The sequence below is a fragment of the Gorilla gorilla genome, chromosome 21 (assembly GCF_029281585.2).
Source record: "Gorilla gorilla gorilla isolate KB3781 chromosome 21, NHGRI_mGorGor1-v2.1_pri, whole genome shotgun sequence".
NCBI classification, from domain to species: Eukaryota; Metazoa; Chordata; class Mammalia; order Primates; family Hominidae; genus Gorilla; species Gorilla gorilla.
Window position 1 is genome coordinate 34556652 of NC_073245.2, and position 27566 is coordinate 34584217.

The 27566-nt window shown below is 47.0% G+C and overlaps 1 protein-coding gene across 7 annotated transcripts in view; it reads left to right on the top strand.

Moving 5' to 3' along the window:
* Positions 1-27566, top strand: part of SYNDIG1 (synapse differentiation inducing 1) — a 196772-nt gene that overhangs the window by 108657 nt on the left and 60549 nt on the right. For 6 of the 7 annotated variants that reach the window (XM_063702427.1, XM_055372364.2, XM_055372361.2 and 3 more), the window contains one exon: positions 7442-7579. The exons of the other annotated variant lie outside the window; for it this stretch is intronic. In XM_063702427.1, coding sequence (XP_063558497.1) covers positions 7442-7579 — 138 coding nt within the window. The remainder of the gene's footprint in view (positions 1-7441; positions 7580-27566) is intronic. 7 annotated transcript variants of the gene reach the window in all.

The window sequence follows — 27566 nt, forward strand, 5'->3', positions numbered from 1 at the left end:
CGATGGTGCAGGTGCAGGAGGATGGCCCCAGCACTGGCCTGCAAGGTCTCCATGGCTCACATCTCAGACATGGGCCTCACCCACGTGGCTCATGAAGACTCATTCCCTTCTGTGGGAGTGGAAGCTCTTGCCTGGAGACCTCAAAGGCAGCTGGGTCCACTTCCACACACCTGTGATGTGGACAGAGGGTATCTCGCTCCAGGCTGTCTGCCAAGACCAGAGAACATGAGTGCACCTCCCGTAGATGCAGAGGGGCTTGAGCTGTGTCCTCCGCCTACAGCTTTCCCAGGTGCTGTCCTTGGTCCTGTCCTCAGTTGCCCTGGAGCCACCATAAATAAGACAGTCTTGAGCGTGGCCAAGTCATCATTCTCACCCAACGTTGAAACCCTTCTCTGGAGGCACATGTAAATGATGGTGAAGATGTATGTCCTGGAGAGCATAGGAAGGCATTTCAGAGGGTGAAGAGAGGATCAGAGGTCAGGCAGCAGGGCTGAATGCAGAGTATTCATGGGTAATGATAGGCCCAGAGGAAGGTGGAGCTGCTGGTTACTCCACTGTCCTCTGTGCAAATTGTAGGGGATTCACCAGTTTAGTTAGTGTTGTTCATATTGGCTTAGGCCACAGGCGAATCCCTCATTCATTCAGCAAATGTGCGTGGGTCCTACTATGTGCCAGGCACTGTTCTGGGCACTTAGGGTACAGCTTTGGATAAAATGTGCAGATTTCTGCCCTCCTGGTGCTTAGAGGAAGGGAGTTGGGATGGGCATGATGGCTCACGCCTGTAATGCCAGCACTTTGGGAGACCCAGGCAGGTGGATCACTTGAGGTCAGGAGTTCAAGACCAGCCTGGCTAACATGGTGAAACCCCATCTCTACTAAAAATACAAAAATTAGCCGGGCATGATGGCACGTACCTGTAATCCCAGCTACTCCAGAGGCTGAGGCAGGAGAATTGCTTGAACCCGGGAGGCGGAGGTTGCAGCGAGCCCCAATCGCGCCACTGCACTCCAGCTGGGAGACAGTGCGAGACTCTGTCTCAAAAAAAAAAAAAAAAAAAAAAAGAAAGAGAAAAGAAAAAGGAAGAGAGTCAGAAAGTAGACAAATCAGTATCATGTGAATGCAGAGAAGCCCCTCGCAGGCTGGGGATAGAGAGGCTGGGAAGGTGGTGGCAGCTTTGCAGCTATGTAGGGAAGGCTCTGATGAGAAGTGGCATTTGCGCAAAAGCCCCAAATGAAGTGGGCAAGCTAGGCACATGTGCATCCTGGCTTAGGGGACGGCAGGTGCACAGGCTCTGATGCAGGCAGGGCACACATGCATGTGGGAGGAGCAGCAGGGAGCTCCCTGCAGGTGGAAAACGCCAAGCCCAGAGTAAAGAGGGTCAGATCCCACGAGACTGCTGTGAGCGCAAGGTCAGAGATCACCAGATCCTCACTTTTGTGCCTTTCCACAGTGTCAGGCTTTTCATTGATGCTGCATTCTCCATCATAAAGGCCACGAGCTCCCTGGAGTTCCCAGGAGATATTCTCCTTAGTGCTTCCCCTTGCCTCGAGAGTAAGAGTGGCGGGCACGCAGGCTTGAGCCGAGCCACCCGTCAGTCAGTATTGCAAACCGTACATCACAGTATATTTAATCAACATATAAATGTTATAGATTAAACATTCCACAACAAACTAAGTAACATTTAACATCAAGAGAAAAGGGATAGGAAAAGGGGTTCGTGCTCCAGTCCAGGGAGAGTGGCGAGAATGGAAAGAATACACTGGCCTGGCCCGGGTGCTCCGTCAGTGGTCAGTGTCTTGCAAGGAAGCGTCTTTGCTGTGGGCGGAGCCTTCAACGGCAGATGCTGGGCCCTTATCACAAGTGATGGCAAGATGGTGTCTGTTAAAATGACTGTTTTCGAGCTGCTGAATTCTTTCTCTTTTTACGGCTGCAGAGTCCTCTGGTGAGGACTAATAGTGGCAGAATGTGCTTGGTTAAATCCTTGTCTGGTTGGATGCAGCCTTTATTGATCAGGCAAAAAAACTCTGGTCTCTGAAAACTCTGTTGCCCTATGAAATATAAGATGGAGTCTTTCTAAGATGGAGTCACTTATGTCAAAGGTGCTCTATACAATGAACGGCGCAGTCCAATAGGACCTTCTGAGGTGGTGGAAACGTTCTGCATCTGTGCTGTCCCATGTGACAGGCATGGGACATGTGTGGCTCCTGAGCATGTGGTGTCACTGAGGGACCAGTGTTGGTTGTGTGTACTTGTGAGCACTTTAAGCGGACACAGCTCCATGTTGGCCAGTGGCTGCCAGGCTCCTCAGCGCAGATGTGGCCATTGGGACCACCACCCTTGGATGGTGCGTGAGATGCTCACCAGAGTCGGTGAGCACAGAGAAGTGAGCCATGGGCAGTGTTCAGCTTCCCGCTCCTGAAACAGGCGCCTCACACTCTTGCTCCCAAAGCTGCCACGAATGCTGAACATTGTGATGTGCAAACATTTGGTGTCATGCCCTGCGCTATGAGTATTTTGTTAAAATATCCCCAGGAAGAAAACCCCGAGGGAACTGAGAGCCCTCTCTCTCTGTGGAGGTGAGGAAAACTGGGCTAGAACAGGCAGGCGACGCAGTAGAATGGGTGGCCCTGAAGGGCACCTGCCTTTCTCTGCCTTGGCTTTAGCTCAAAATTGTGGGACCTCTGCATGAATTGCAGACTCCTTCGCAATGTTTTCAGTCCGCAGATGTACCGATTAAATGACTCATGAAGAGGATTCTTTAAGACAGCTGCAGTGCGTGATGAGTCTTTCTTGGTGTTGGGGATTGTGTGTATTTCTCTGCTTGGCTTGTTGGTATCTGTGTGGCCTCTCCTAGGCCAGCCTCGTCTCCTCTCCTTCCTCTCAAGTGGCATGATGCCCACAACCATTTCTACTCCAGAACATTCCGGCAGAAGAGGAACAAAGAAAAGAGCTGGGGTGTTTTTGTCTGCCCTGTAATTTGTCTGAGCTTTGTTTGTTTGTTTGTTTGTTTGTTTGTTTGTTTGTTTGTTTGTTTTTTGAGACGGAGCCTCACTCTGTTGCCCCGGCTGGAGTGCAATGATGCGATCTTGGCTCACTGCAACCTCCACTCCCTGAGTTCAAGCAGTCTTCTGCCTCAGCCTCCCAAGTAGCTGAGACTACAGGCACGCACCACGAAGCTCAGCTATTTATATTTTTTTAGTAGAGACAGGGTTTCACCATGTTGCCCAGGCGGGTCTCGAACTCCTGACCTCAAGTGATCCTTCCACCTCAGCCTCCCAAAGTGCTGAGATAACAGGTGTGAACAACCATGCCCACCCCTGAGTTTTTAAAATCTATTTCAATCAAAGTTGACAAATTATTTTGATGTCATCTAGCCTCAGCTTGGTAATTTACAGAGTGTGATTCCTTTATGCTTCTAAATTAAAATCTGTGAAGACTGGAGGAGTGCCCTGAAAGCTAAATCTTTGCTTCTTGGGGACTGTGTAATGCTAAAGCAATTTCTAAAGATGGAAGGCAATGCCTCCAAGTGCCTATGTGGTCCGGGGCAACGGTTCCCCAAGCGTTGACTAAGATCGGGAAAACCTCACTGTTGCCATGGGCCTCTCCGTCACCATCATGAGACAGACTTAGCAAGAAGCAGAGTCATCAGAGTCCTGGCAGGGAGAGGGGAGGAAGACGCCTCATCTTCTCACGAGAAGCAATGGAGGCAAAGTGGGGTTTGTGTGCAGCCAAAGCAGCCATGTGCAAACCCAGCACGCAGCTCAGAGCCCTGGGTGCGCAGCTGGCATCGGGGATTCCAGACTCCAGCAGCCACTCACAGGATGGTTTGTGAGTGGATGTCTTTTAACCTCTTGGAGCCTCAGCTTTGTCCTTTGTAAAACAGAAATGACAATGACAATAAAGATAGTAATAACACCATTTGTAAACTAAAAATAAACTAAAAGATAAATAAGCAGACAGGCGGATTTTTTGTTTTTTTGCAAGGGTACGTCGGAACCCATGGCTGCCGTGCTCCCTGAGGTCAAGGGCTGAGCTGCGCACTGGAGAAATGGCCACTCCCCAGCCTGGCTCTGCCGCTTTCAGGAGTCTTGGACATGGGTTGGTTTGTCGGAGGTTGGACCTCCCGAGCATCTCCTGCAGAGACAGCCCCTTCTGAAGCTCAGCAGTTCCAAAACCAGCTCTCTGACACCCCCAAAGCCACATGTTTTCAGTGAGGGATGGAGAGTGGAGTCGACAGGGCCGTGTGTGATGAGGTGCAGCTGGGCAGATACCCAGATTCCATGGGGCAAGCCTTCCACACTGCACAGCCTCCATGTTGCATGCCATTCATACTGCACATCCTCCCCACTGCATTTCCTCCATGTTGCATGTGCTCCATGTTGCACATCCTCCCCGCTGCATGTCCTCCCAACTGGACTTCCTCCCCACTGCATGTCCTCACCCCTGCACATGCTCCCTACTGCAGGTCCTCACCCCTGCAAGTCCTTCCAACTGCACAGCCTCCTCCCTTCACATCCTCTGCACTGTACGTCCTCCCACCTGCATGTCCTCCCTGGTGCACGTCCTTCCCACTGCACATCCTCCCCTCTGCACAGTCTCCATATTGCATATCCCACCCCCTGCATGTCCTCCCCGCTGCACATCCTCTCCGCTGCATGGCCTCCCTCCTTCATGTCCTCCCCCCTGCATGGCCTCCCCACAGCATGTCCTCCCCCATGCACGTCCACCCCCTTCACGTCCTCCCTGCTGCACTCCCTCCCCACTGCACTCCCTCCCCATTGCAAGTCCTCCCCGCTGCACATCCTGCCCCCTGCACTTCCTCCCCACTTTATATCCTCCCCACTGCACATCCTCCCCCCCTTCACATACTTCCCACTGCACGGTCTCCCCCCTTCACGTCCTCCCCATTGCACGCCCTCCCCTCTCATGCTGTCCCCACGGCACGGCCTCCCCCCTGCATGGCCTTCCCCTTGCATGGCCTCCCCCCATATGTCCTCCCTTCTGCATGTCCTCCCCGCTGCACATCCTTTACCCTGCACATCCTCACCCCTTCACATCCTTCCCCCTGCACGTGCTTCCCCCTGCATGTCCTCACCCCTGCACATCCTCCACGTGGCACACCCTACCCACTGCTTGTCCTTCCCACTGCACGTCCTTTTTGCAGACTCCAGACTCCAGCACCTGAGGCTGGGAAGTGAGCATCTCCACCTGGACAGGCTGGGGCCTCACAACTCCCCCATGAATTATGCATCCCTGTGGGCTGTTCCACTTTTTTCCCCCTTAGCCATAATGATGGCAATTTTCATATCTCCTTACTGTTCAGAGACCATATGGGGGCCAATGTGCAGAATAAAGAGAGAAATCTCACAAGCCTGGCTCCATGGACAGAGGCTTCGCAGCCCCAGACACATGAAGCAGCCACCACAGCAGAGGCAGCGACTCCTTGACCTGTGCCCGGCAAGAGGGGCGAGGCCAGGAGCTGGCACTGTAGCCTGAGCAAGTTGCTTGCCCTGTTGGTGGAGTGGCACTTCAGGTCCCTGCCCTGCAGGCTTGTTGGGGGGCGAATAAACAGTGAGCCCAAGTTCCACGAGAGGCCACCTGGGAAGTCCTTATTGTTGGACTGATCCCATGAAAATATGCCGTACCAGGGAGCCTCAGGTCTCACTGCAGCCCTGCGGCTGGCTGCACAGTGATTAGAGGCTCTGATTGGCAGTTTTATTTGTGTTTAATTAACAAAAATGGGAAAGGGAGCCGTGGTCACCTGTGGGCCTTCCCAGCTTCTGCTAGTAAGGAGGAATGTCTGGGGGCACTCAGGCATCGGTGGTAAGCAGCGGGCTCGCAGCCACGCAAATGCTGCACTCACGAGGTGGGCCCACCTGCACTTTTGTCTAGCTTCACAGGGTCTGTCCGGAAGCCTCCTGAAGAAATGGCCCTGTCACTGCTGTGCACTGCCAGTCATTCTCGAAGCGCTGCAGCTTGTGGCAGGAGGCCTCTGCTTAACAACCTTGGGCAGCTGGCAGAGAGCTAGGAAGTCAGGGCCTCCTCCAAGAGGAAGTAAGCCACTACTCTCCTAGGAAACAATATCTGGAATAAGATGGGTGCCATCTTTGTATATGACAAATGCCTAGGCAGGGTGGCCCTGGTGTTTGGAAGAGTTGGTGTGAGGGCTCCGTATTTTGATGAGGAAAGAGCCCAGCCAGTGGAATGACAGCCAGGAGGCACCCTCTGCACAAACACCAAGGCAGGGCCCAGCCATTCAGCCTCCTGGAGGAGTCACCTGCCCTTTGTGGGGAGGGTGGGGCAGTGGTTCTCTTTGCTAGGTCAGCATTGGAATCATCTGAGCTGCTTTTCAAAAATTACTGTGGAATCGCAAACCACATACCCCATGTTCTCACTTGTAAGTGGGAGCTGAATGATGAGGACCCATGGACGCAAAGAGAAGAACAGACACTGGGGCCTGCCAGAGGTTGGAGGGTGGAAGGAGGGAAAGGAGCAGAAAGCATAACTGCTGCACACTAGGCTTATACCTGGGTGATGAAATAATCTGTGGACCAAACCCCCATGGCATGAGTTTACCCATAAAACAAACCTGCACGTGCACCCCTGAACATAAAAAAAACTTTTTTAAATATAAAATTAAAAAGTAAATTCCTGTGCCCAGCTTCACCCTGATTCCCTGCTCCCAGCACACACCTTCTCCATCAGAACCCCCAGGAGAGTCTCACTCAGTCCCTGCCACCAGGCCACAGAGCAGAAGGGCACAGCTGAGGCTCACAGGGCCATCCTCTGCTCCTCAGGAAGCCTCCCTCGTGCTCCAGGTGGAAATCAGGCCCCACCTGTGTCTTGACTCAGTTCAGAGTCAAAAGAAACTTAAAAGAGAGATTCAGGGGACAATGTCTTCCATCGATCCACATCAACCTTGCCTTGTCCTTGTCCGCTAGTGAGAAGTCTCGTAATACAAAGAAAAACGCGCCTGGACTATGCCTTCTGAGAGTCTCCAGTTCATCCTCAGAACACACCGACAGTGCATGGTGGTGACAGGGCCAGTTCTGCAGGTGGCTTCCAGGCAGGCAGTCCCTACAGGCAGTCCCTGTGAAGTCCCCAGTCCCATCCTTTGTCCCCACCATCCAGGCACTCACATCCCAGCGATCTTAGAAATACTGCTTTCTGTAGGATTTCTTCTGCAACCGAGTGACCCAAGAGCCCCGTACTTGGCATTATTATCTTCCTGCTCTTGGCAAGCATTTCCTTGGCCCGGCTGCCCTTCCTGGGAGGCTGTGTACTTGCAGCAATAACGATGACTCGAACAACATCAGCAACTGCAGCTGCCTCCCGGGGAGGGCCTGCGCCAGCCAGGGGTCATCCCACATCCCTGGACACCCCAGGATGACTCCTTTATTAATCTTCTCTCCTGTCCTGTCCTGCTGGTTCTGTCTTGCAGAGCGACTACTCGAGCGACACAGAGAGTGAGGACAATTTCCTCATGATGCCCCCGCGGGACCACCTGGGCCTCAGTGTCTTCTCCATGCTCTGCTGCTTCTGGCCTCTGGGCATCGCAGCCTTCTACTTGTCCCATGAGGTAAGGCCTCCTTGGTCTGTCGCACATGGTGTGCAGGTGTTGACAGGGTGGGGGTGGGGGCGGCAATCCCAGCCGAGGAGGAGGAGAAGTGAGGAAGCCCAGACAGCTCCTGCTACAGCTGGGTCGGCACTTGCCCAGTTGGAGGATAGGCTGGGAGAAGTCAGGGCCCCTGGGGCCGGGAAGAGGCATTCCGGCTGCCTCACCCCAGACGCAGCTGTGTCCTCACAGAGGTGGGACTGTGTTCCGAAGAGGCTTTGGAACTGAAGCCGGTGTCTGCTGGGTAGAAGGCACATGGCCTTTGGGAGGCTGTCTTTCATTTAGGTGCTGGAGTTGTGTGTGTGGGGTGACCCCAGTGCCGGGAAACACTTAATGAGAGAGGAGAAAAGTAGTTCTGATTTCCTTGCTAAAGGCTCATTCCTGTAAAATAGATTCCAGTTCCACAGCAGCCCCTATGTACCTGCCCCAGGTGAACGCCCTGCTTGTGGAATTGGCACATCTCAGCATGACATCTGCCATTCCTCCCCAGCATAAGGCTTCTAAAGGTTTCGATTCCCAGCCTTTTTCACTACAGAGCATCCTGTTTGTTGCCCCTTATGCAACCTACATTTTGAAATATTTGGAAAGATTTTTCTCTAGCAAGTTCAGAGTACTCATTCAGAAATCAGCTATATTCACATTTTCATTAATCAGAGAAAGACATTTCTACTTGCCAATTACAGAGTGAGCTGACGGCATTACCATGGCCCACTGCTATCTGCCCAACCAAAACAGGGAGAAAGGGCACTCCTCTGCTGGCCCGGGGTCAGGGTGGTGCTGGGCACCCATGGGGTGTTCTCAGGGAGGGCTGAAGATGCCTCGAAGGTACAGAGGGTCCCTCTCCAGCTTCTAGGGTTCAGGACCAGGGCTGCACACAACTGAGCCTGGCAGGTCCTTTGTCTGAAACAGATTTCCTGGCTGAGCCCAGCAGTTGCTTCTTGATGGCTTCTGTATTGGTTGGGTTTGTTGGACGAGTGAGAGGAGAATCTGACCTGCCTTTATGGGATTTCTGTTTTCCCCTGCACATCTTGAGTGGTGACTGGCCCCTCTTTCTGACATCCAAGGAGGAGCAGGGGAGAGTGGTGGGTGGTCTGTGGTCCTCCTGAGGGCAAGCGCTTCCTGACAGGGCACAAGAAGTTGGGAAGCCTTTGCAGGCAGGGGTGTAGCTGGAGGGGCACAGTGGGGAAATCTTGATCTGCCGGGGCTAGGCTGAGCAGTTGTTCCAGACCCAGCTTTGATCTTGAGGGTCTGTCGGAGCTTCTCTTGTGACTTTGTCCCACAAATGCCACAGAACCCCTTCTCCGTCGGCACAAGCATGGGGTGGGATGCCTGACTCCTGGGTCTGGCAGGGCCTGGTGGCTGTGGAGTGGATGCAGGCATGAGTGAACCCTGCTCCAGGGTGAGGTCCCGGACTGGGACACACGGGAGCTGGAGAAATGGGTGTGGGCACAGGCCCATGGTGGGCAGAGCCTGCTGTGCCACATAAACTGCACCCTGATGCTGCCAATAGACAAGAGCAGTCTTGCAAGGGAAGGAGAGATTGGGCCTGGGAGCTGGACAGGTGACATCAAACGCACCCCCGAAGCCTCCCTTGTACACTCCAGCCCTGCGTCATCTCCATGTGGGGAAGGATAGGGACACGCCCACCTTCATGGGGCCCAGCCGCTGAGGCATCCATGTAAAAGTGCCACAGAGTGCTGGGTGGATGGAAGCCCTGGATAGATGGCAAGGGGCCACAGGGAGAGGCTGCCTACGTGGCCAAAGGAGAGACCACTACTTTGTGGTGTCCGTGGTCTCTGCTGCTCCGTGTGTTCAGATTGAAGCCCCAGTCTCTGGTGCAGGGCAAGGTATGGACAGCGTCTCTATCCAAAAGATCACCATTATAATAAAGAGCAAGGCTACAACTGCAGAGACTGTGTCTAGAGTCTTTCTCAGAAAGTAATTTTATTCTGAACACAGTAAGAGCCTCTTAGGCTTGGGTTTGAGGACTCATGGTGTTTGATACATTAGACAGTGAAGAGGATTTCTATTACTTGTTTAGCTGCAAATGGGAAATGCAGTTTCTATAGAGGCTTCTGACCACATTTTTTGGAGGTGAAGTGGAAACATTTTCGGGGGTGGGTGTAGGTGTTGCCTTCACTATGGGCGTAGAGAGGAGCTCTCAGGGCCGCTGGCTGCAGCCTCCCTTTTCAGTGTGCTTTGAGAATGGATTTCCCTGTGGTAAAACCACAACAGAGAAGAGGTGCTAACACTTTTATAAAGATACCTGTGGAGCTGAGTCCCCTTGGCAGGGCCTGTGTCTGCATCCATCTCCAATCAGAACTCCCATCCCAGGCGGCTCCCCTCAGTCTGCAGTGGTGGTTCTGGGAGCTGCTGCAGATCCTGGAAACAAGCAGCCCTGCACAGGACGCCTCAGCCGGCTACCAGGCTGCTGAGCATTCTGTTTACAGCCCACACCGCAGACGCGTGGTCTCCAGCAGGCCATCGTGGGGAAGCCGGCAGCTGCCAAGGAGAGAGTGTGGCACAGAATAGAACAGATGCAATCTGAGAATCCTTGCACTAAATTAAATCAGTGCTTTCCTAAGCGAGGCCAGCTGGGAGTGCGAAGCCCAGGACTGGAGAGGGGGAAGCCCGGAGCCCTCTCTGCCGCAGTGGCCAGCACATCCTGCTGCCTTGTTGGGTCAAGGGGATGATGCACCTGGGCGAAGAGCATGTTGGTGGAGCTGAGGCTCTCCAGGCCCTCAGTGCCGTTCACAAGGAAATCTTTGACATCTAAGTGTGACTTTGGGTTTTTTTTCCCTTTTATCTCAGATCATATCACAGTGTACTCACTGACAGTCAGGCCGTGTCTGCTCATTGTCAAAATAACTGTTCAGTGAAGTCAAAGGAACATGCCAAGCCATTACAGAAAAACAAAACAACATCTTATGGTGGTCTGATTAAATTGGGCAGTGGAGAAAATGAGGGATGCCATCTCTAGAATTATGCACCTCCAGTATGTTGTTTTGTCCTGTTGTAGCCTGGTCCCATTTAGCAGGCGGCTCTCCCATGCCTCTGTTTCCTGACCCATACAATGATGTTAAAATGATTTCCAGGGTGTGCGGTTAGCTGAGGATTAGAGATGTAAGGCCAGTGAAAGTTCCCAGGAGGCACCTGCAGAGCAGCTGCTGCTGGTCGTGCCCTGCTGGAAACCTGAGTTCTCCAGGTGCTGGGGGTCCAGAGGCCAAGGAACAACTGGAAAGACACAGACACACCTTTCCCAGCAGATTTTGCTAATTCTAAAAATATGTTCACGAAGTAGCATAACAGTAGTAATCAAAGTGTTAGTGAGGTGGGTAACATTGGCTGACCACCTACTGTGTGCCAGGTTCAGCGTTGGAGCCATGCACCCTTGCTTCCAGGATGTGGTCCTGGACCCGCTAGGCACTTGCTAGAAATGCACACTGTCTGGTCCACCACACACCTGCTCAATCAGAGTCTCTGGGGCAAAGCCCAGGAATCTGCATTTTGAGGAGGCCTCCAGCTCCTCATGGATGCTGCTGCCATCACCCGGGAGGGGCCGTGGTGACCTGCGCTGCAGTCTCGGCTGGGAATCTAATAAGAAGTGGGAAGCTGCGGGATGTCTTTTGGAAGAAATGACCCCTGGGCTTTGGTTGTGGTGTGAAAGGAAGAGGGAAGGGAGGGATGCCCTGGGTTCTGATGTGCTCGGCTGTGAATATTGCTGTCTTACATGCATTATCTCATAGGAACTCCATGACATGGGTGCTGAAATCAGGGTTCAGTGAGATTGAGAGATGTGCCTAAAGCCAACATTGGTGAGCAGTAGGCCGGAGCTAGCAGGATATGCAGGTTCGGAAGCACCTGCCTTCTCTGTGGGAGGCATCTGGCTTGTCCCTGAGCTGTGGGGTGGGGGTGGGTGGGCAGATGAGGGCAGCATGTTGTCTACAACTTCATTTTGCCCAACAATGTTCCATCCAGCCCCCATTGCAAGCACGCTTTGTAAACCAGTTCATACAGAGGAGGATGTGGGTGTGTGCGATTAGGGTGGTGTGGCTTCATCTAGGAACTGACATTTGTGAATGATACTGAGGATACACATGAATCCCATAATTGGCTGAGTGGCTGCTGTCAGCTAGTTAATGCACACACTTTATCTTATTTAATCTTTGCAGTGAGTCTGGAAGGTGGAAAATTATTATCTCTATTTTACAGATTAACAAAACTGAAGTTTCCAGGGATTTAATAAGTAACAGAAATCACAGAGGTAGCAAGTATGGGCACATGAGGGAAATATTATTATTTCTAACCCTTAAAGCCGTATTTTCTGCAATGTAGCTTTGACTTTTATCTGTTTGCAAACGAAAATAGAACCACAGTCCTTGCTTCTAAATTCACCATCCCCCCACCCTGCTTGGAAAGGCTTGCAGGGGAGGAAAGCCTGTCTGAGCATGGTGTGGCATTGGTCTTCATGGCACTTCACTCCATCCCATGTGATGGGGGCAGCCGGGGACCAAAGCCAGAGCCCTGCCCCAAGGGGGGCACTGGGCCTGGACCTGGGCCGGGCAGGCCCGAGTGTTCCTGTGTTGACTGTGCTGGCAGATGTCTTTGCATCCAAGCATTTATTATGTCTTGATCTAATTTCATTTCATAAAATGTCTCTTTCCTTTACTAACTGCAACATTATAACAATAATTAAATGAGAAAAGGGTATTAGGAAGCAGATTATGAATTTTATGAATAGTACCAGCAAAGGGAATTGGGCAAACTAGGGGAAAAAAGAGAATCTTTTTATGGTACTGAAAATCTAGAAGAGTGCAACCTAGCTAATAGCAAAGCCCCTTGGAATCCATTCATTTACCCACAGATTAGTGAACACCTCCCACGTGTTCAGTAAGTGCCAGGCATGCGGCAGTGAACAGAGCAAACCAAATCCCGCTTCTCAGAGCTAACGTGCTCGTCGCCTGCCTCTCTTCCTTGCAACGTCAGCTTTACTTTTCTCCGTTTTACTCACTGGCTATTAGCTGCGGATGGACATGGGGAGCGTGGAGCTGGGAGAAACATTTTTAACAGGGTGGCCGTGGCGGGGCTCGCGGAGAGGATGGTGTCTTCTGATAAAGCCGCCGGCTGAGCCAGGGGGAGCCCTTGGGGAGGAGCTTCCAGACAGAGAGGCCTGCAGTGCCGAGGCCCTGGGGGGAGCACGTGGGGCAGGTGGGGCCGGCGCGGCGGGGCTGGGGGCCGCGGGTGTGGAGTGGGGAATGGGGGTAGGGGTAACTAACAAGGCGGGGCCAACAGGGGCAGACCCCGAGACTCTTTAGGCTGTGACCGAGCGGGGCTTCCACTTTGGGATAAGAAGCCTCCGGGGTTTGAGCGGAGGAGAAGCCCCTGTGGCCACATGCTCCCGGGAGCCTTCAGAGAACAGGGCGGAGTGGGAGGCGCAGGGCGACGACGGCAGCGGTCAACCGGAGAACCGTGGAGACCTGCGCTGCAGGAGTGTGTGGGAATTGCATAAGCAGTGGGGAGCTGTGGGGTGTCTTCTGGGTGAATGACCCCTGGGCTTAGGTTGCAGTGTGAAAGGAAGAGGGAAGGGAGGGATGCCCTGGACCAGGGGTTTCCTGCAGCCGAATAGGCAGCACCTGCAGCGGGGCCTCTCAACTCCAGGAGCTGTCGGCCTCTGCGTGGAGGCACTGAACCATGGGGGCTCCAGGGAGGCGTCTGGGCCGAGGGTAGGAGTGTAAGGCCTGAGCTGGGGATCAAGCACCGGCGCGGTGTTGAGGGGCCCGTGGGAGCATTGACTGCTGATGAGCAGCTTCAGGCATGCAGGGAGGGACAGCACCGAGGAGCGGACTCCAGAGCGAGAGGAAGGGAACCATCCAGCGATGCAGAGCTGCACTGCTGGGACTTGGATCAGCAGGCACAGCAGAGGGGCGCGGAGGGACTTGTGGGTGCTGGGGACATTCTCTTTCCTGACCTGGGGACATTCTCTTTCCTGACCTGGGTACTGGCTGTATGCTTGTGGAAACTCATTGAGCTTTATTTACACCTTTTTGTGTGTGTGTGTACACTTTTCTGTAAGAATACTATACTTCAATTAAAACATTTAGAAAATGCACGTATTTGGGAGGCCTAGGGAGAAGAACTGCTTGAAGCCAGCCTGTGCAACAGACCCCATGTATACAAAAATTAAAAAAAAAAAAATTAGCTGAGCGTGGTAACTCGTGCCTGTGGTCACAGCTATTCATGAGGCTGAGGCGGGAAGATCACTTGAGCCCAGGAGTTCAAGGCTGCTGTGATCTATGATCCCACCACTGCACCCAGGCCTGAGTGACAGAATGGGACCTTGTCTTTAAATATACATACGGATGTGCAAAGAGAGTAGCTGAACATAGTACATCTAGTTATCTTTTTTTTTTTTTGAAGAGTTTTGCCATAAATGGAGAGTGAGAAATGGGATGCTATTTAATGAGGTCATGTCAAGAGTGTTCTTTTGTTTTTTGTTTTAGCTTTTAAGTGGGAGAAATGATAGCATACTTGTTCATAATGAAAATGACCCAAAAGAGAGAAAAATAGATGTTGTGAAATACAGTGGGAAGGAGCATGGGGGGACAGTTAGGGGAGCAATAAAAAGCCCCCCTGTGCACCAAGCACCTCGCACATAGATGACATCACACACTTCTTGGGGCAGATGCAGATGAGGTATTAGGCTGCGAGAGTCATGTAGCTGTTCCCAGGTCATGCTTCCAAGGGTAGAGCCAGGATTCGGTGCCCCCACCATCAATGCCCACTTCTGGGTCAGTGGTCAGTGATTATGTCACTTAGTGACAGATTCCACCAAATACTGCCCAAGTGTTACAGGAAATCATAGTCTTGCTTTTCACATTACAAATACCCACATAGGGAAGAGCTATAGAAGTCTGATATCCTTGCCTCTTGTTTTCAGTTAAATAGCAGCCCTGCTTGTAGCTCCCAGGGATAAGTCTGTCCTTCTCCCTCTGACTCCATTAAAACTGGATCATATTTAATTATGGGAGAGAACCAAGCTATCTTGGGTAATGATATGTACTAAAGGTATTTATTATTTCTCCTGAATTTAATGCTCTGTAGCAGAGTAGAAGTATAGGTCAAGTACAAGCTGTTCTTTCTCCTCTGAATAAGATGCTCTGCAAATTCTGCAAAGGTGGAGGGAACAATTATGGGATTTGGGTGTGAAAACTTGTCACTCAAGTAAGCCTTGTAGGACATTAAGGGACACGACACCATCATTGTTCTAGCAGGAATTAAGTGCTTCCCTTCTCAATCTTACTCTGGATATTAATTCTAATTCTTTATGGCTGGTGTGTGGGATGCAATGTTTTCTGTCCATTTCCCAGAAAGAGCCTAAACCTTCCTGTAACCACCGTCAAGACATTGCTCAGAGAGTGTGGGGACATGGGTTCCTCCCAGAGATCCAAACAATGCCAGCAGTTGGAATTTGCTTTCTTAGTTGTGTTCTTGAGCTGCCAGGCTGTTGATGAACTAATCAACAGGGCCATCATAATCAGACTTGGATGATTTGCCCCCACTTTCCAGGTTTTTTAAATTATTTAATTTTTGAGACAGGGTATCACTCCATTGCCCAGGCTTGAGTGCAGCAGCACGATCATGGCTCACTGCATCCTCAGCCTCCTAAACTCAACCTATCCTCACACCTCAGCCTCCCAAGTAGCTGGGAGTACAGGTGCCTGCCACCACACCCAGCTAATTTCAATATTTTGTAGAGATGGGGATCTCTCTTTGTTTTCCAGCCTGGTCTCAAACTCCTGGGCTCAAATGATACTCCTGCTTCAGCCTTCCAAAGTGCTGGGATTACAGGTGTGAGCCACCCCTGTATGGCCCCCAGTTTTTTAATATGGAAAGAACAAGTTGATTTGCCCATGGAAAAAGTTGAGGTCAGTAAATCATCTGAAAGTAGGGAGAAATCAGGAAATCCTGAGGACTTCAGCTCAATGTCCACACTCTGGCCCACTGCTAATGGAAAAACTCGGTTTGTCTTTCTTTAAAGTTAAAGGGTAGATGTGCATGTTTGTTATATAGGTCAATTGCATGTCATGGGAGTTTGATGTACAGATTATTTCATCACCCAGGTAATAAGCATAGTACCTGATAGATATCCTCCCCTCCTCCTTCCTCAAGTTGGCCCCATTGTCTGTTGTTCCTTTTCTTTGTGTTCATGTGTTCTCAATGTTTAGGATCCACTTGTAAGTCAGAAAATGCAGTATTTGGTTTTCTGTTCCTATGTCAGTTGATTTAGGATTATGGCTTTCAGCTCCATCCATGTTGTTGCAAAGGACATGATCTCCTTTTGTTTGTAGCTATGTAGTATTCCATGATGTACATGTACCACATTTTCTTTATCCAGTCTACCATTGATAGGCATTTAGTTGGTTCCATGTCTTTGCTATTGGGAATAGTGCTGTGATGAACATATGCACGCATATGTCTTTATAGTAGAATGATTTATATTCCTTTGAGTGTATACCCAGTGATGGAATTGCTGAGTCAAATGGTAATTCTCTTTTAAGTTATTTGAGAAATTGCCACACTGCTTTCTAAAATGGCTGAACTAATTTACACTTCCACCAGCAGTGTAAAAGCATTCCCTTTTCTCCACAACCTTGCTAGCATCTGTTATTTTTTGACATTTTAATAATAGCCATTTTGACTGTGTGAGAGTTTCTCATTGTGGTTTCGATTTGCATTTCTCTAATGATTAGTGATGTTGAGCATTTTTTCATATGGTTGTTGGCCACATGTATGTCTTCTTTTGAAAAAAATCCATCGTGCCCTTTGCCCACTTTTTAATGTGACTGTTTCTTGCTTGTTAATTTGTTTAAGTTCTTTATAGATTCTGGATATTAGACCTTTGTTGGATGAACAGTTTGCAAATATTTTCTCCCATTCTGTAGGTTGTTTGTTTATTCTGTTGAACATTTCTTTTGCTGTGCAGAAGCTCTTTAGTTTAATTGGTACGGTTTATCAATTTTTGGTTTTGTTTCTATTGCCTTTGATGTCTTCACTGTGAAATCTTTGCCAAGTCTTATGTCCAGGATGGTATTTCCTAGGTTATCTTCCAGGGTTTTTAAAATTGTAGGTTTCACATTTAAGTCTTTAATCCATCTTGAATTCATTTGTGTATACAGTGTGAGGAAGGGATACAGCTTCAACTTTCTACATATGACTAGCCAGACGGTTATCCTATCACCATTTATTGAATAGGGAGTTCTTCCTCCATTGCTTGTTTCGTCGACTTTGTCTAAGATCAGGTGTATGGCTTTATTTCTGGGTTCTCTATTCTGTTTCATTGGTCTATATGTCTGTTTTTGTATTAATACCATGCTGTTTTGGTTATTGTTGCCTTCTAACATGGTTTGAAGTCAGGTAACATGATGCCTCCGGCTTTATTCTTTCCACTTAGGATTGCCTTGGCTATTTGAGCTCTTTTGTGATTCCATGTGAGTTATAAAATAATTTGTTTTCTGATTCTGTGAAAAATGTCATTGGTAATTTGATAGGAATAGCACTAGATCTGTAAGTGCTTTAGGCAGTATGGCCATTTTAACAATATCGATTCTTCCTATCCATGAGCAGGAAATATTTTTTCGGTTGATTGTGTCGTCTCTGATTTCTTCGAGCAGCATTTTATAATTCTCATTGTAGAGATCTTTCACCTCCCTGTTAGCTGTATTCCTAAGTATTTTATTCTATTGGTGGCTATTGTGAACGGAATTGCTTTCTTGAATCTTGGGTGTTGTTGGTAGCAATGCTACTGATTTTTGCACATTGATTTTGTATGTTAAAACTTTGCTGAAGTTATTTATCAGATCTAGGAGCTTTCGGGTAGAGACTATGGGTTTTTCTAAGTATAGAATCATATTATCTGCCAACAGAGATAGTTTGACTTCTCTTTCTATTTGGATGCCTTTTATTTCTTTCTCTTGACTGATTGTTCTGGCTAGGACTTCCAGTACTTTGTTGAACAGGAGTGGTGAGAGTGGACATCCTTGTCTTGTTCCATTTCTCAAGGGGGATGCTTCCAACTTTTGCCATTCAGTATGATATTGGCTTTGGGTTTGTGATAAATGGCTCTTATTATTTTGAGTGTGCTCCTTCAATGCCTAGTTTATTAATGGTTTTTAATATGAAAGGATGCTGAATTTTATCAAAAGCCTTTTCTGCATCTATTGAGATGATCTTATGGTTTTTGTTTTTATTTCTGTTTATGCACTGAATTGCATTTATTGGTTTGCATATGTTGAACCAACCTTGCATCCCAGGGATAAAACCTTCTTGATTGTGGTGGATTGGCTTTTTGATGTGCTTGTGGTTTTTGCTGAGAATTTTTACATCTATGTTTGTTAAGTATATTGGCCTGAAGTTTTCTTTTTCTGTTAAGTCTTTGCCAGGTTTTGGTACCAGGATGATACTGACCTCATAGGATGTGTTAAGGAGGAGTCCCTCCTCCTCAACTTTTTTGTAATAGTTTCAGTAGGAATCGTACCAGCTCTTCTTTATGCATCTGGTGGAATTCGGCTGTGAAGCCATATAGTCCTTTCCAGTTGCTAAGCTTTCTATTTCTGATTCAGTTTTGGAACTCATTATTGGCCTTTTCAGGGGTTCAATTTCTTCCTGGTTCAATCTTGGGAGATTTTGTGTTTCCAGCAATGTATCCATTTCTTCTAGGTGTTATAGATGGTGTGCATAGAAGGGTTTGTGGTACTCTCTGAGAGTTTTTTAAATTTATGATTGTGTTTATTTGGACCTTCTCTCCTTTCTTCTTCATTAGTCTACCTAGTTGTCTATCAAACTTATTTATTCTTTCAAAGAACAAACTTCTGGATTTGTTTATCTCTTGTATGGTTTTTCACTCCTCAGTTTTCTTCAGTTCACCTCTGATTCTGGTTACTTCTTGTCTTCTGCTAGCTTTGGGGTTGGTTTGCTCTTGTTTCTCTAGTTCTTCTAGGTGTAATGTTAAGTTGTTAACTTGGGATCTTTCTAACTTTTTGATGTGGGCATTTAGCACCATAAGCTTCCCTCTTTGCACTGTTTTAGCTGTGTCCCAGAGATTCTGATATGTTGTATCTTTGTTCTCATTAGTTTCAAAGAATTCCTTGATTTCTGCGCTAATTTTATTGTTTACCCAAAAGTCGTTCAGGAGCAGGTTGTTTAATTTCCATATAAGTGTATGGTTTTAAGTGATTTTCCTTGCATTGATTTTTTAAAAACAACTCATTTTTAATGTGTATTTATGTGTTTATTTTGCCAATTACTCATTCAAGAGATAATTAAATGTGAAGTCTCTAAACCTTTTTTTTTTCTTTTGAGATGGAGTCTCACTCTGTCACCCAGGCTGTAGTGCAGTGGCATGGTCTCAGCTCACTGCAACCTCCATCTCCCGGATTCAAGCAATTCTACTGCCTGAGCCTCCCAAGTAGCTGGGACTACAGGCTCCCACCACCATGCCTTGCTAATGTTTGTAGTTTTAGTAGAGATAGAGTTTTGCCATGTTGCCTAGGCTAGCCTCGAACTCCTGACCTCAAGTGATCGGACTGCCTCGGCCTCCCAAACTGCTGGAATTACAGGCATGAGCCACTGGGCCTGGCCTCCAAACCTTTTCTTACACTCCTGACTCGTGGTGTTTTACCTACAAGTTGTTTCTCATCCTCACCCCACTTGGAGCCCTTCCCCTGCATTCAGAATTCTTCAGCAGTCAGTGCCGGGACATATAAGCTCTGCATCCTCAATCTCCCCCAGTCCCTTTCAGATCGATTCATTGGCCGTCGACTGGACACCTGCCACGTTCGCGTGTTTAGTCTCATTGGATTCAATGGATATCACTGGTCACACAGCATCCTCCTTACTCAGGCATTTGCAGCCTGTGTAGATGGTAAAGGGGGGCACACCCCTTGCTGGTGGGATGCAAAGAGGCTCTGAGTGCTGAGGAGGGGGGAATGCAGTACCCTGGGTGTGCGGAAGGCCGTCTGACCCTGTCCTCCACTGGGAGTCCATGAACAGATTTCTCTCTGAATTCCCTCCTCCTTCCTTCACCTCGTGTCCTTTTCCACGGTCCTCTTCCAGAACACATTTGGAAGAATTGTCCCAGCAGCTCTCCCCAGGAGACAGATAATGGATGTCCATTGTACATTTGTCTGCACATAAAAGTGCAGTCTGGGAGGGAAGAAATAGAGTGCAGAAAAGATTCTGGCTTTGTGTTATGGAAATGGCTGCGTGTACTTTCCCTTGTTCCTGCTATACTATTTCAGGACACAGTTTGTTTCCCCCTTGGCTGCCTTATCCCGTCTTGTGTCTTTTTTCCAAAGAGCTCAAGACATTAGAGACTACAGCATTTCTTCCACTTTTTTCCTTGTTCTGGAAGGGATGCTAAGGCTGGGAGGGGGCTGCATTTACACAGACTCACTGGGTGAGTCTGTGGTGGATCGGGGCTGGAATTCTGGCCACTGTGTTTCCTGGAGGCTCTGAGATCCCTAACATGACAGCTGTGTGATGCACTCAGTGTGGTAAGCATTGGACAGAAATATCTGAGTCCATCAACTCAACTGGGCTCCCTAGAACACAGAACCTGCAGCAAGGTTAGAGTTCCGAGGCCTTGTTTAGAAGTGTGATTCCAGGCCAGTGAACACGGGGGAAATGGAAAGGAGGTGTGGAAGGAGGCAGGGCAACATAGTGTAGTGCCTTCCCCTCTGGCCTCCACTTCCTAGCAGGTCTCTGGGTCGGCTTTATTGAGACAGCAGAGGGCAAATGGAGAGGGAAGTGGCAGTGTAGCTCCCAGTGTTAAAGTCTGCCCCACAGGGAATGAACTTCCCTACACTAACAAGTTTCAGACCCTGCTTCCTCCAGAGCTGCTGTGGAGGCCAGAATCTGGGAGCCTGGGCTGGAGTTTGTCAAGCTGGTGGTGGTGGGAAGAGCCAGAGACCCCAGGCAGTGGACCGATGTGGCCTGCATAAAGTTGCCCATTGGAAAGGCCAGGACAGAGCAAGCAGTTCATGAGCTTGAAAGACAGCAAGGCTGAGGGACACTGAGACACAGGAGGTGAGTCTGATAGGCCGAGGGACACTGAGACACAGGAGGTGAGTCTGATATTTCTCCCTTTGGAAGCAAAAGCACCAACTGAGAGTCACCTCGGCGTGCAAGAATCAGAGCAGCACCTTAGCCCCTCCATAGCTTTGGTGCCCTCATCAGAAAGCATAGAAGACTGCCTTTCCTCCTAGGACTCAAGGAGGTCAAAACTGCAGCATAGAGGTGCATTCTGGTCCACAACACCTCACATCAAATGACAATTTGGGTTATATAATAAGCTGACATCAATCGTTTTTGCAGACTGCAACCTGTGTTAGCCAAATTGGAGCCCAGGTTAAAGAGGGTAATAACATTCTCACCAGGACAGCCCTGTTTTGAGTGCAGCAGGGGCCTGTTTGGGTGTCAGCAGCAAGCCTTCCCTGGCCACAGCTCCAGTTCTCTGTTGAGCCAAGAAATGCGCTGCTGCAGATGGGCACTGTGCAGGGTATGGAGTGGAGGGCTTGCCGCCATGCACTCACGAAACAAGAATGGCAGCAAGGGCAAAGTGCTTTAGATGCACAATTGCACCTAATTCCCACAGCAGCTCCATGAAATTAGTACTAGTATTATCACCATTTTACAGATGATAAATTTTACGAATTGGAATCCAGGTCTGTACAAATCAGGGTCTGTGCTGTTTTAAAATCCTTCAGATATAGCCAGAGCCACTGTTTCACAGCAAGTTTACAGTGAGTTTTATTTCATCTTCAAGAGAATCCTGAAATAGGCAAATTCTATTGTACCCAGCAAGTGAGGAAGTCAGCGCCCAGCAAGGTTGTTTAAGGTATTCAGGATCACACAGCAGGTTGGCTACACGCCAGGACTGGGTGGGGCCCACAGTGGGTGAAACTGTGAGGAAATCCACAAGCACCTCTAGGTGCTCAGGATCGGCTCCTACAGATTCTAGTCCAATCTCATTCATGACCTCATTTGCTTTTCAGTTTAACAGTGCTTGGTTTTGGTTTACTATTTTTCCCATGGAAACATTTTTTAATTATGTCTTATCAGTTATTCTCCATTTATCCCAAAGGGTCAGTTTTGTGATTTTAAAATTGACACTATGTAGACCTTTATCTTTCATCATACGCAAAAATCAACTCACAATGAGTTTAAGACTTAAACATAAGACCAAAAACTATACAACTACTAAAGAAAACCTAGGGAAATCGCTCCTAGATATTGGTCTAGGCGAAAGAGTAATGGCTAGGACCTCAAAAGCACAGGCAACCAAAACAAAAATAGACAAGCAGGACTTAATTGAACAAAAAAGCTTCTGCACAGGAAAAGAAACATTCAACAGAGTAAAGAGACAACTTGCAGAGAGGAAGAAAATATTTGCAAACTAGACATCTCACAAGGGATTAATATCCAGAATATACAGGAAATTCAAACAACAGGAAAAAAACCTACAAATAATCCCAATAAAAAGTTGGGCAAAGGATTTGTGTAGATTTCTTAAAATAAGACAAACTGCTAACAGATGTATGAAAAAATGCTGAACACCACTAATCATCAGAAAAATGCAAATCAAAATCACAATGAGATATCATCATCTTACCCCAGTCAGAATGGCTATTATTAAAAAGACAAAATAACAGATGTTGCTAAGTATGCAGAGAAATGGGAACTCTTATATACTGTTGGTGAGAATGCAAACTAGTACAACCATTATAGAAAACAGTATGGAGATTCCTCAAAAAATTAAAAATAGAATACCTTTGACCCAGCAATCCCACTACTGGGTATCTACCCAAAGAAAAAGGAATAATTATATCAAATAAATACCTACACCCTCATAGTTACTGAAGCATTGTTCACAATGGCAAAAATATGGAATCAACCTAAGTGCCAATCAGTGGACAAATGGATAAAGAAAATGTGGTATAGATACACAATGGAATACGATTTGGCCATAACAAAGAATGAAATAATGCCATTTTCAGCATCATGGATGGAACTGGAGATTATTAAGTGAAATAAGCCAGGTACAAAAAGGCAAATACTACCTGCTCTCACTTATACACATGAGAGCTGAAAAGTCTGATCACATGGAGGTAGAGAGTGGAAAGATAGATAACAGAGACTGGGAAGAGTGAGTAGTTGGGGGAGGAAGAAGAGTACTGGGTTACAGGGTACAAATGTACAGTTAGATAGAGGGAATACATTTAACGGTTAATAACAGAGTAGGGTGACTATAGTTAAACAAAACTCTATTATATCCAGAAGATGGACACCTTAAATACCCTGACTTGATCACTACACATTATATATATACATCTAACACAATTTCAGAGGTATCTCATAAATTTGTACAAATTTTTAAAAAGTTATGCTATAGTATACAGTCATTTGTTGGAAGAATCAAGTAATTTCTTTCATATGTCTTCACAAAAAATATCGAGCTTTCCACATGTGTGATATATTATTATACATTTTTGAAAGTTAGTAAAAAGGAAAAGAGACTGGAAGAAAATCACGCCATCTGTAGGCAATGGGTGGTTTTTCTCTTCCTTCCTGAATGTGTCTTTGTGTTTATTTATTTGTTTGTTTTAGCACCGTTAATGTGAAGGGGATTGTCAAACGTTTCCTAGTTTGAAAATAACAGTCAGAATAGAAACCTAAATGCGTAGCTTAACAAATTATTTTAAAGCAAGTGGCCAAGTCACCATCACCCAGGTCAGGAATGTCCCTGGGACCCCCAGGGTAGAAGGACTAGCACCTTCCAGCCATCCTTCCTCCTTATCACTGTCCTTCCTCCCCACCCAGTGACCACTAGAATGACCTCCACAGAACACACTTTTCTTGCACATTTTTATTATTTTACCACCTAAATTTGAGTTCCTCAACCTTCATGTCTTCATCTTTCTTTCTTTTTTTTTTTTTTTTTTTGAGATGGAGTTTCGCTCTTGTCACCTAGACCAGAGTGCAATGGTGCAATGGCGTGATCTCAGCTCACTGCAACCTCCACCTCCCAGGTTCAAGCAATTCTCGTGTCTCAGCCTCCTGAGTAGCTGGGATTACAGGTGCCCGCCACCACGCCTGGCTAATTTTTATATTCTTAGTAAAGATGGAGTTTCACCGTGTTGGCCAGGCTGGTCTTGAACTCCTGACCTCAGGCTATCTGCCTGCCTCGGCCTCCCAAAGTGCTGGGATTACAGGTATGAGCCACCACGCCCAGCCCATGTCTTCATCTTTCCTTACTGCACTTGCAAAAGCCACATTGCATCTGAATGGCACTCTTATCTTGTCTCAATGGAAAAATTTCCAACATTTCACTGTTAAGTAGGATCTTTAGATAACTCATTTTTAAATCATTAATGGCTGTTGGATTTACCAAAAGCTTTTTGTGCAAATGAAAATCAATTATATGAATATTTTCCTTTAATCTACTAATATAAATTACATTGACTGGTTTGAAATGTTAAACCAACCTTGCATTCCTAGAATAAACCCTAACTGATCATAATTTGTATATGTTGCTGAATTTCTGTGCTCTTTTGCTTAACATTTTTGTGTTTCTGTTTACGAGAGAGATTGATGTATATTATCCTTTGTGGTAATTTCTTCATTAAGTTTTGATATCAATGTTACTCTGGTTGTGAAGAGTTCCCTTTTTCTGTTCTCTGAACATTTATTTAAAACTGACCTATTTTTCAAATCTTTGATAGCAGTCATTGGTGGAGCTCTTTGAGCCTGGACTTCTCATCATAGGAAGATTTTAAATTAGTGATTTCCTTTCTTTAATATTGATATCTCTGATTAGGCTTTCTGTTGTTTCTCATATCAGTTACGGCAAGTTACATTTTTCTAGGATTTTGTCAGTTTCATCAAAATAATCAATTTTAATAATATTTTTAATATATGAATTTGGGCCTTTAAGAACTAAAGAGAAGATTATCTTTTCTGGGGATGGATGGATAGACAGACAGAAAGAAATACTTCAAAATGACAATGTTATTGTTTTACATTGTTGATGTTTAACTGTAGAAATCCCTAGATTCCACTACTTTGCTCCTCATTTCTTCCTAAATTTTTTAATCTTCGAGCTTGAATGATACCCTTCTGCCTAAAGAACATCCTTTGGAATTTCCTTTAGAGTGGCTTTTCTTGTGGTAAACACTCTCTGTTTTATGTTATTGGAAATGTCTTTTTATTACATTTATTCTTGCAGGTATGTTCATTAGGTATAGAATTCTGGTCCACAGTTTCCTCTGTAGTTGTGTCTCAAATTCTGCCAAACCCATTATACTATTGTTTTTTTTTTTTTTTTTCCAGTTCTAGAATTCCCATGTGTCTTCTTTTTCAGATCACCTACAACCCTTCTTGTATGTTTCAATCACCTGCCAACACTTCCAAGCTTTGTTTTATTTCCTGGAACATAGTAAGCAGAGGTATTTTATAGTCTATGCCTGATCATTATGATACCTGGGATCCCTGTGAGTCTGGGTGATTGTTGTTTTTCCTTGTTCTCACTCATGGTATATTTTCTCAGATGTTACTGATTTTATGCTGGTCATTGTTTCTGACAAAGTATTCATAGTAATATTTTGAAGATTAAGATGATGCCACTTTCTTCAGATAAGTTATTTCTTTGCTGTTTTTCCAGCACATACGGCACAAAAAATTCAAGACCGTCTTAGTCCACACTCAAGCTCCGAGGTGAAGCAGAACTGGGCTGTAGCTCATGAGGGGATGGTGTACTTTCATGTCACCTTTTCTCTCATGGCTTAGCTCTTTGGTGCTTCATCCTATGGCTGGTTTACAGGATCTCCCTCTTCACTGGGCTCTGAAATCCAACTTGGATTCCTACAATCTCACAAAGTAACCCAAAATTCACCCTCTCAGACACCTCTTATGGTCAGCAAACATCCCTAGGGCATAAGTGTCCTCATATGCCTGGTCTACCCTTCTGAATTATTGTCCTTTCCCTGGCCTTGGCCTGATAATCCCTCATCTTCTTATCTCTTTAATGCTTTATAAAATATTTTCTTTAATGTTTCTTTAACGATTTTTAGCTGTCGTCTGTAGAAGGGTTACCAGTCTGGCATTATTAGAAGCAGAAATCTATATTTCTGTTTCCTTAATTGTTTATACAGAGAATGTATTATTTTTATAACAGAAATATTTTTAACTACAAAATTGGAAGCTTGGTTGAAGGACCTAGATTATCTGTCACTTGAATTCCCATTTCTTCTGGTGCTAACTGAAATTCTAACTGGCTCTTTGCACTGTGTGAGTAACCAACACAATGCTATCAAGGCTAATGAGGAGTGTAAGGACATGGGACGAAGGCCATACAGCTCACTCCAACTCAAATAAAGAAACAATCTTTATTTAAATACTACAAAGAGCCACTGGGCATGGAATCTGCCACATTATAGGTGCTCATTTAAATGCTGGTTGTGTTTGTGTCTGATGCAAAGATGTGCACACCCGTGTTCTGCTTGGTCATTTCATAAAGATGAACCATGTGGTTTATAAATGCAGCATTACCAAAAAGTGTCCAGAATTGAGAGAGATTGTCCATGGCTAAGATCAAACCATGCTGCCAAATCCTCTGAGCACATGCCTTTGGCAGGGCTGTAGACAAGTGTCCCCAACCCATGGGGACTTCTGGGGAGAGCTTCATTCCTAGTGCTCCAAGCTCTGCCATTGAGCAGGGAGGTGAGGGCTGGAGGTGCCCATAGGTGAGAGCTGTTCACAAGAGGTGTTAATTCCCTGGTCTTTCTGGCTTGTTCCTGCACGGTAAGTGGAAACAGTAATGACAGGCATGCCCTGAGTGGGACACTGCCTCAGGGAGGAAGTAAATCGCAGGACTTCAGCTGTATGCAGCAGAAGGGAGACATGGACACAGGCCTGGGATGGCAGCGGAGGGCCAGAAGCCCTGAGTGCAAAGCAAGGTCTGTCCACTGACAGGGCATTCTCAGCGAGGGAGCATTGCATTGAGAGTGGAGTAGACCATCAGGAGGAGTTGTCAGAAAGCAGCATATGGAAACGGTGTGTTCTGAAAACAACTCATCCTTAGCCCAGAAGAATTTTCTTCACAAGGAAATGAGCAGAGACATTCGTCAGGCACTGTGGGGTCACAGTGGATACCTGCTCCTGCAGACAAATGAGGAGAAGAATATCTGAAAGAACGCCAGGGGAGTTCATTCTCCTCCACTCAATTGCCCCCAACCAGGAGCACAGTCACAGTCAACCTTTGCCTGACACAATAATTGAACTGGGACTTTCCCAAACATCTGAAACAAAATGCCCTGGGTTTCTCCGAAGCTGTCACCTGTCCATCTTTCTAATCATTTATCTTACCAAAACAAACAACATTTTCATGTTCTCTCTAAACCTTGTCACAAAGACAGACTTCTTTTGAAATTTGTATTATTCTTTCTTTTTTTTTCAAAGTTGTGTGCTTAGAACATGTACATTGTGTGGAACTGGAGCTCCACGGATTCCACACACTCGATGGTGTTGTTCATAATCATCCATAAGTGTGGGTGTCAGAGGCATTTGAACCAGAGTGACTCCATCTTGAACAGGGGCTGGTTAAGGTAACGCTGAGACCTGCTGGGCTGCATTCCCAGGTTAGGCATTCTAAGTCACAGGATGAGACAGGAGGTGGGCACCAGATACAGGTCATAAAGACCTTGCTGATAAATGGATGCAGTGAAGAAGCCGGCCAAAACCCACCAAAACCAAGATAGCGACAAAAGTGACCTCTGGTCTTCCTCACTGCTCATTATATGCTAATTACATGCACTGCCATGCTAAAAGGCACTCCCACCAGCGTCATGACTGTTTACAATGCCATGGCAATGTCAGGAAGTTACCCTATATGGTCCAA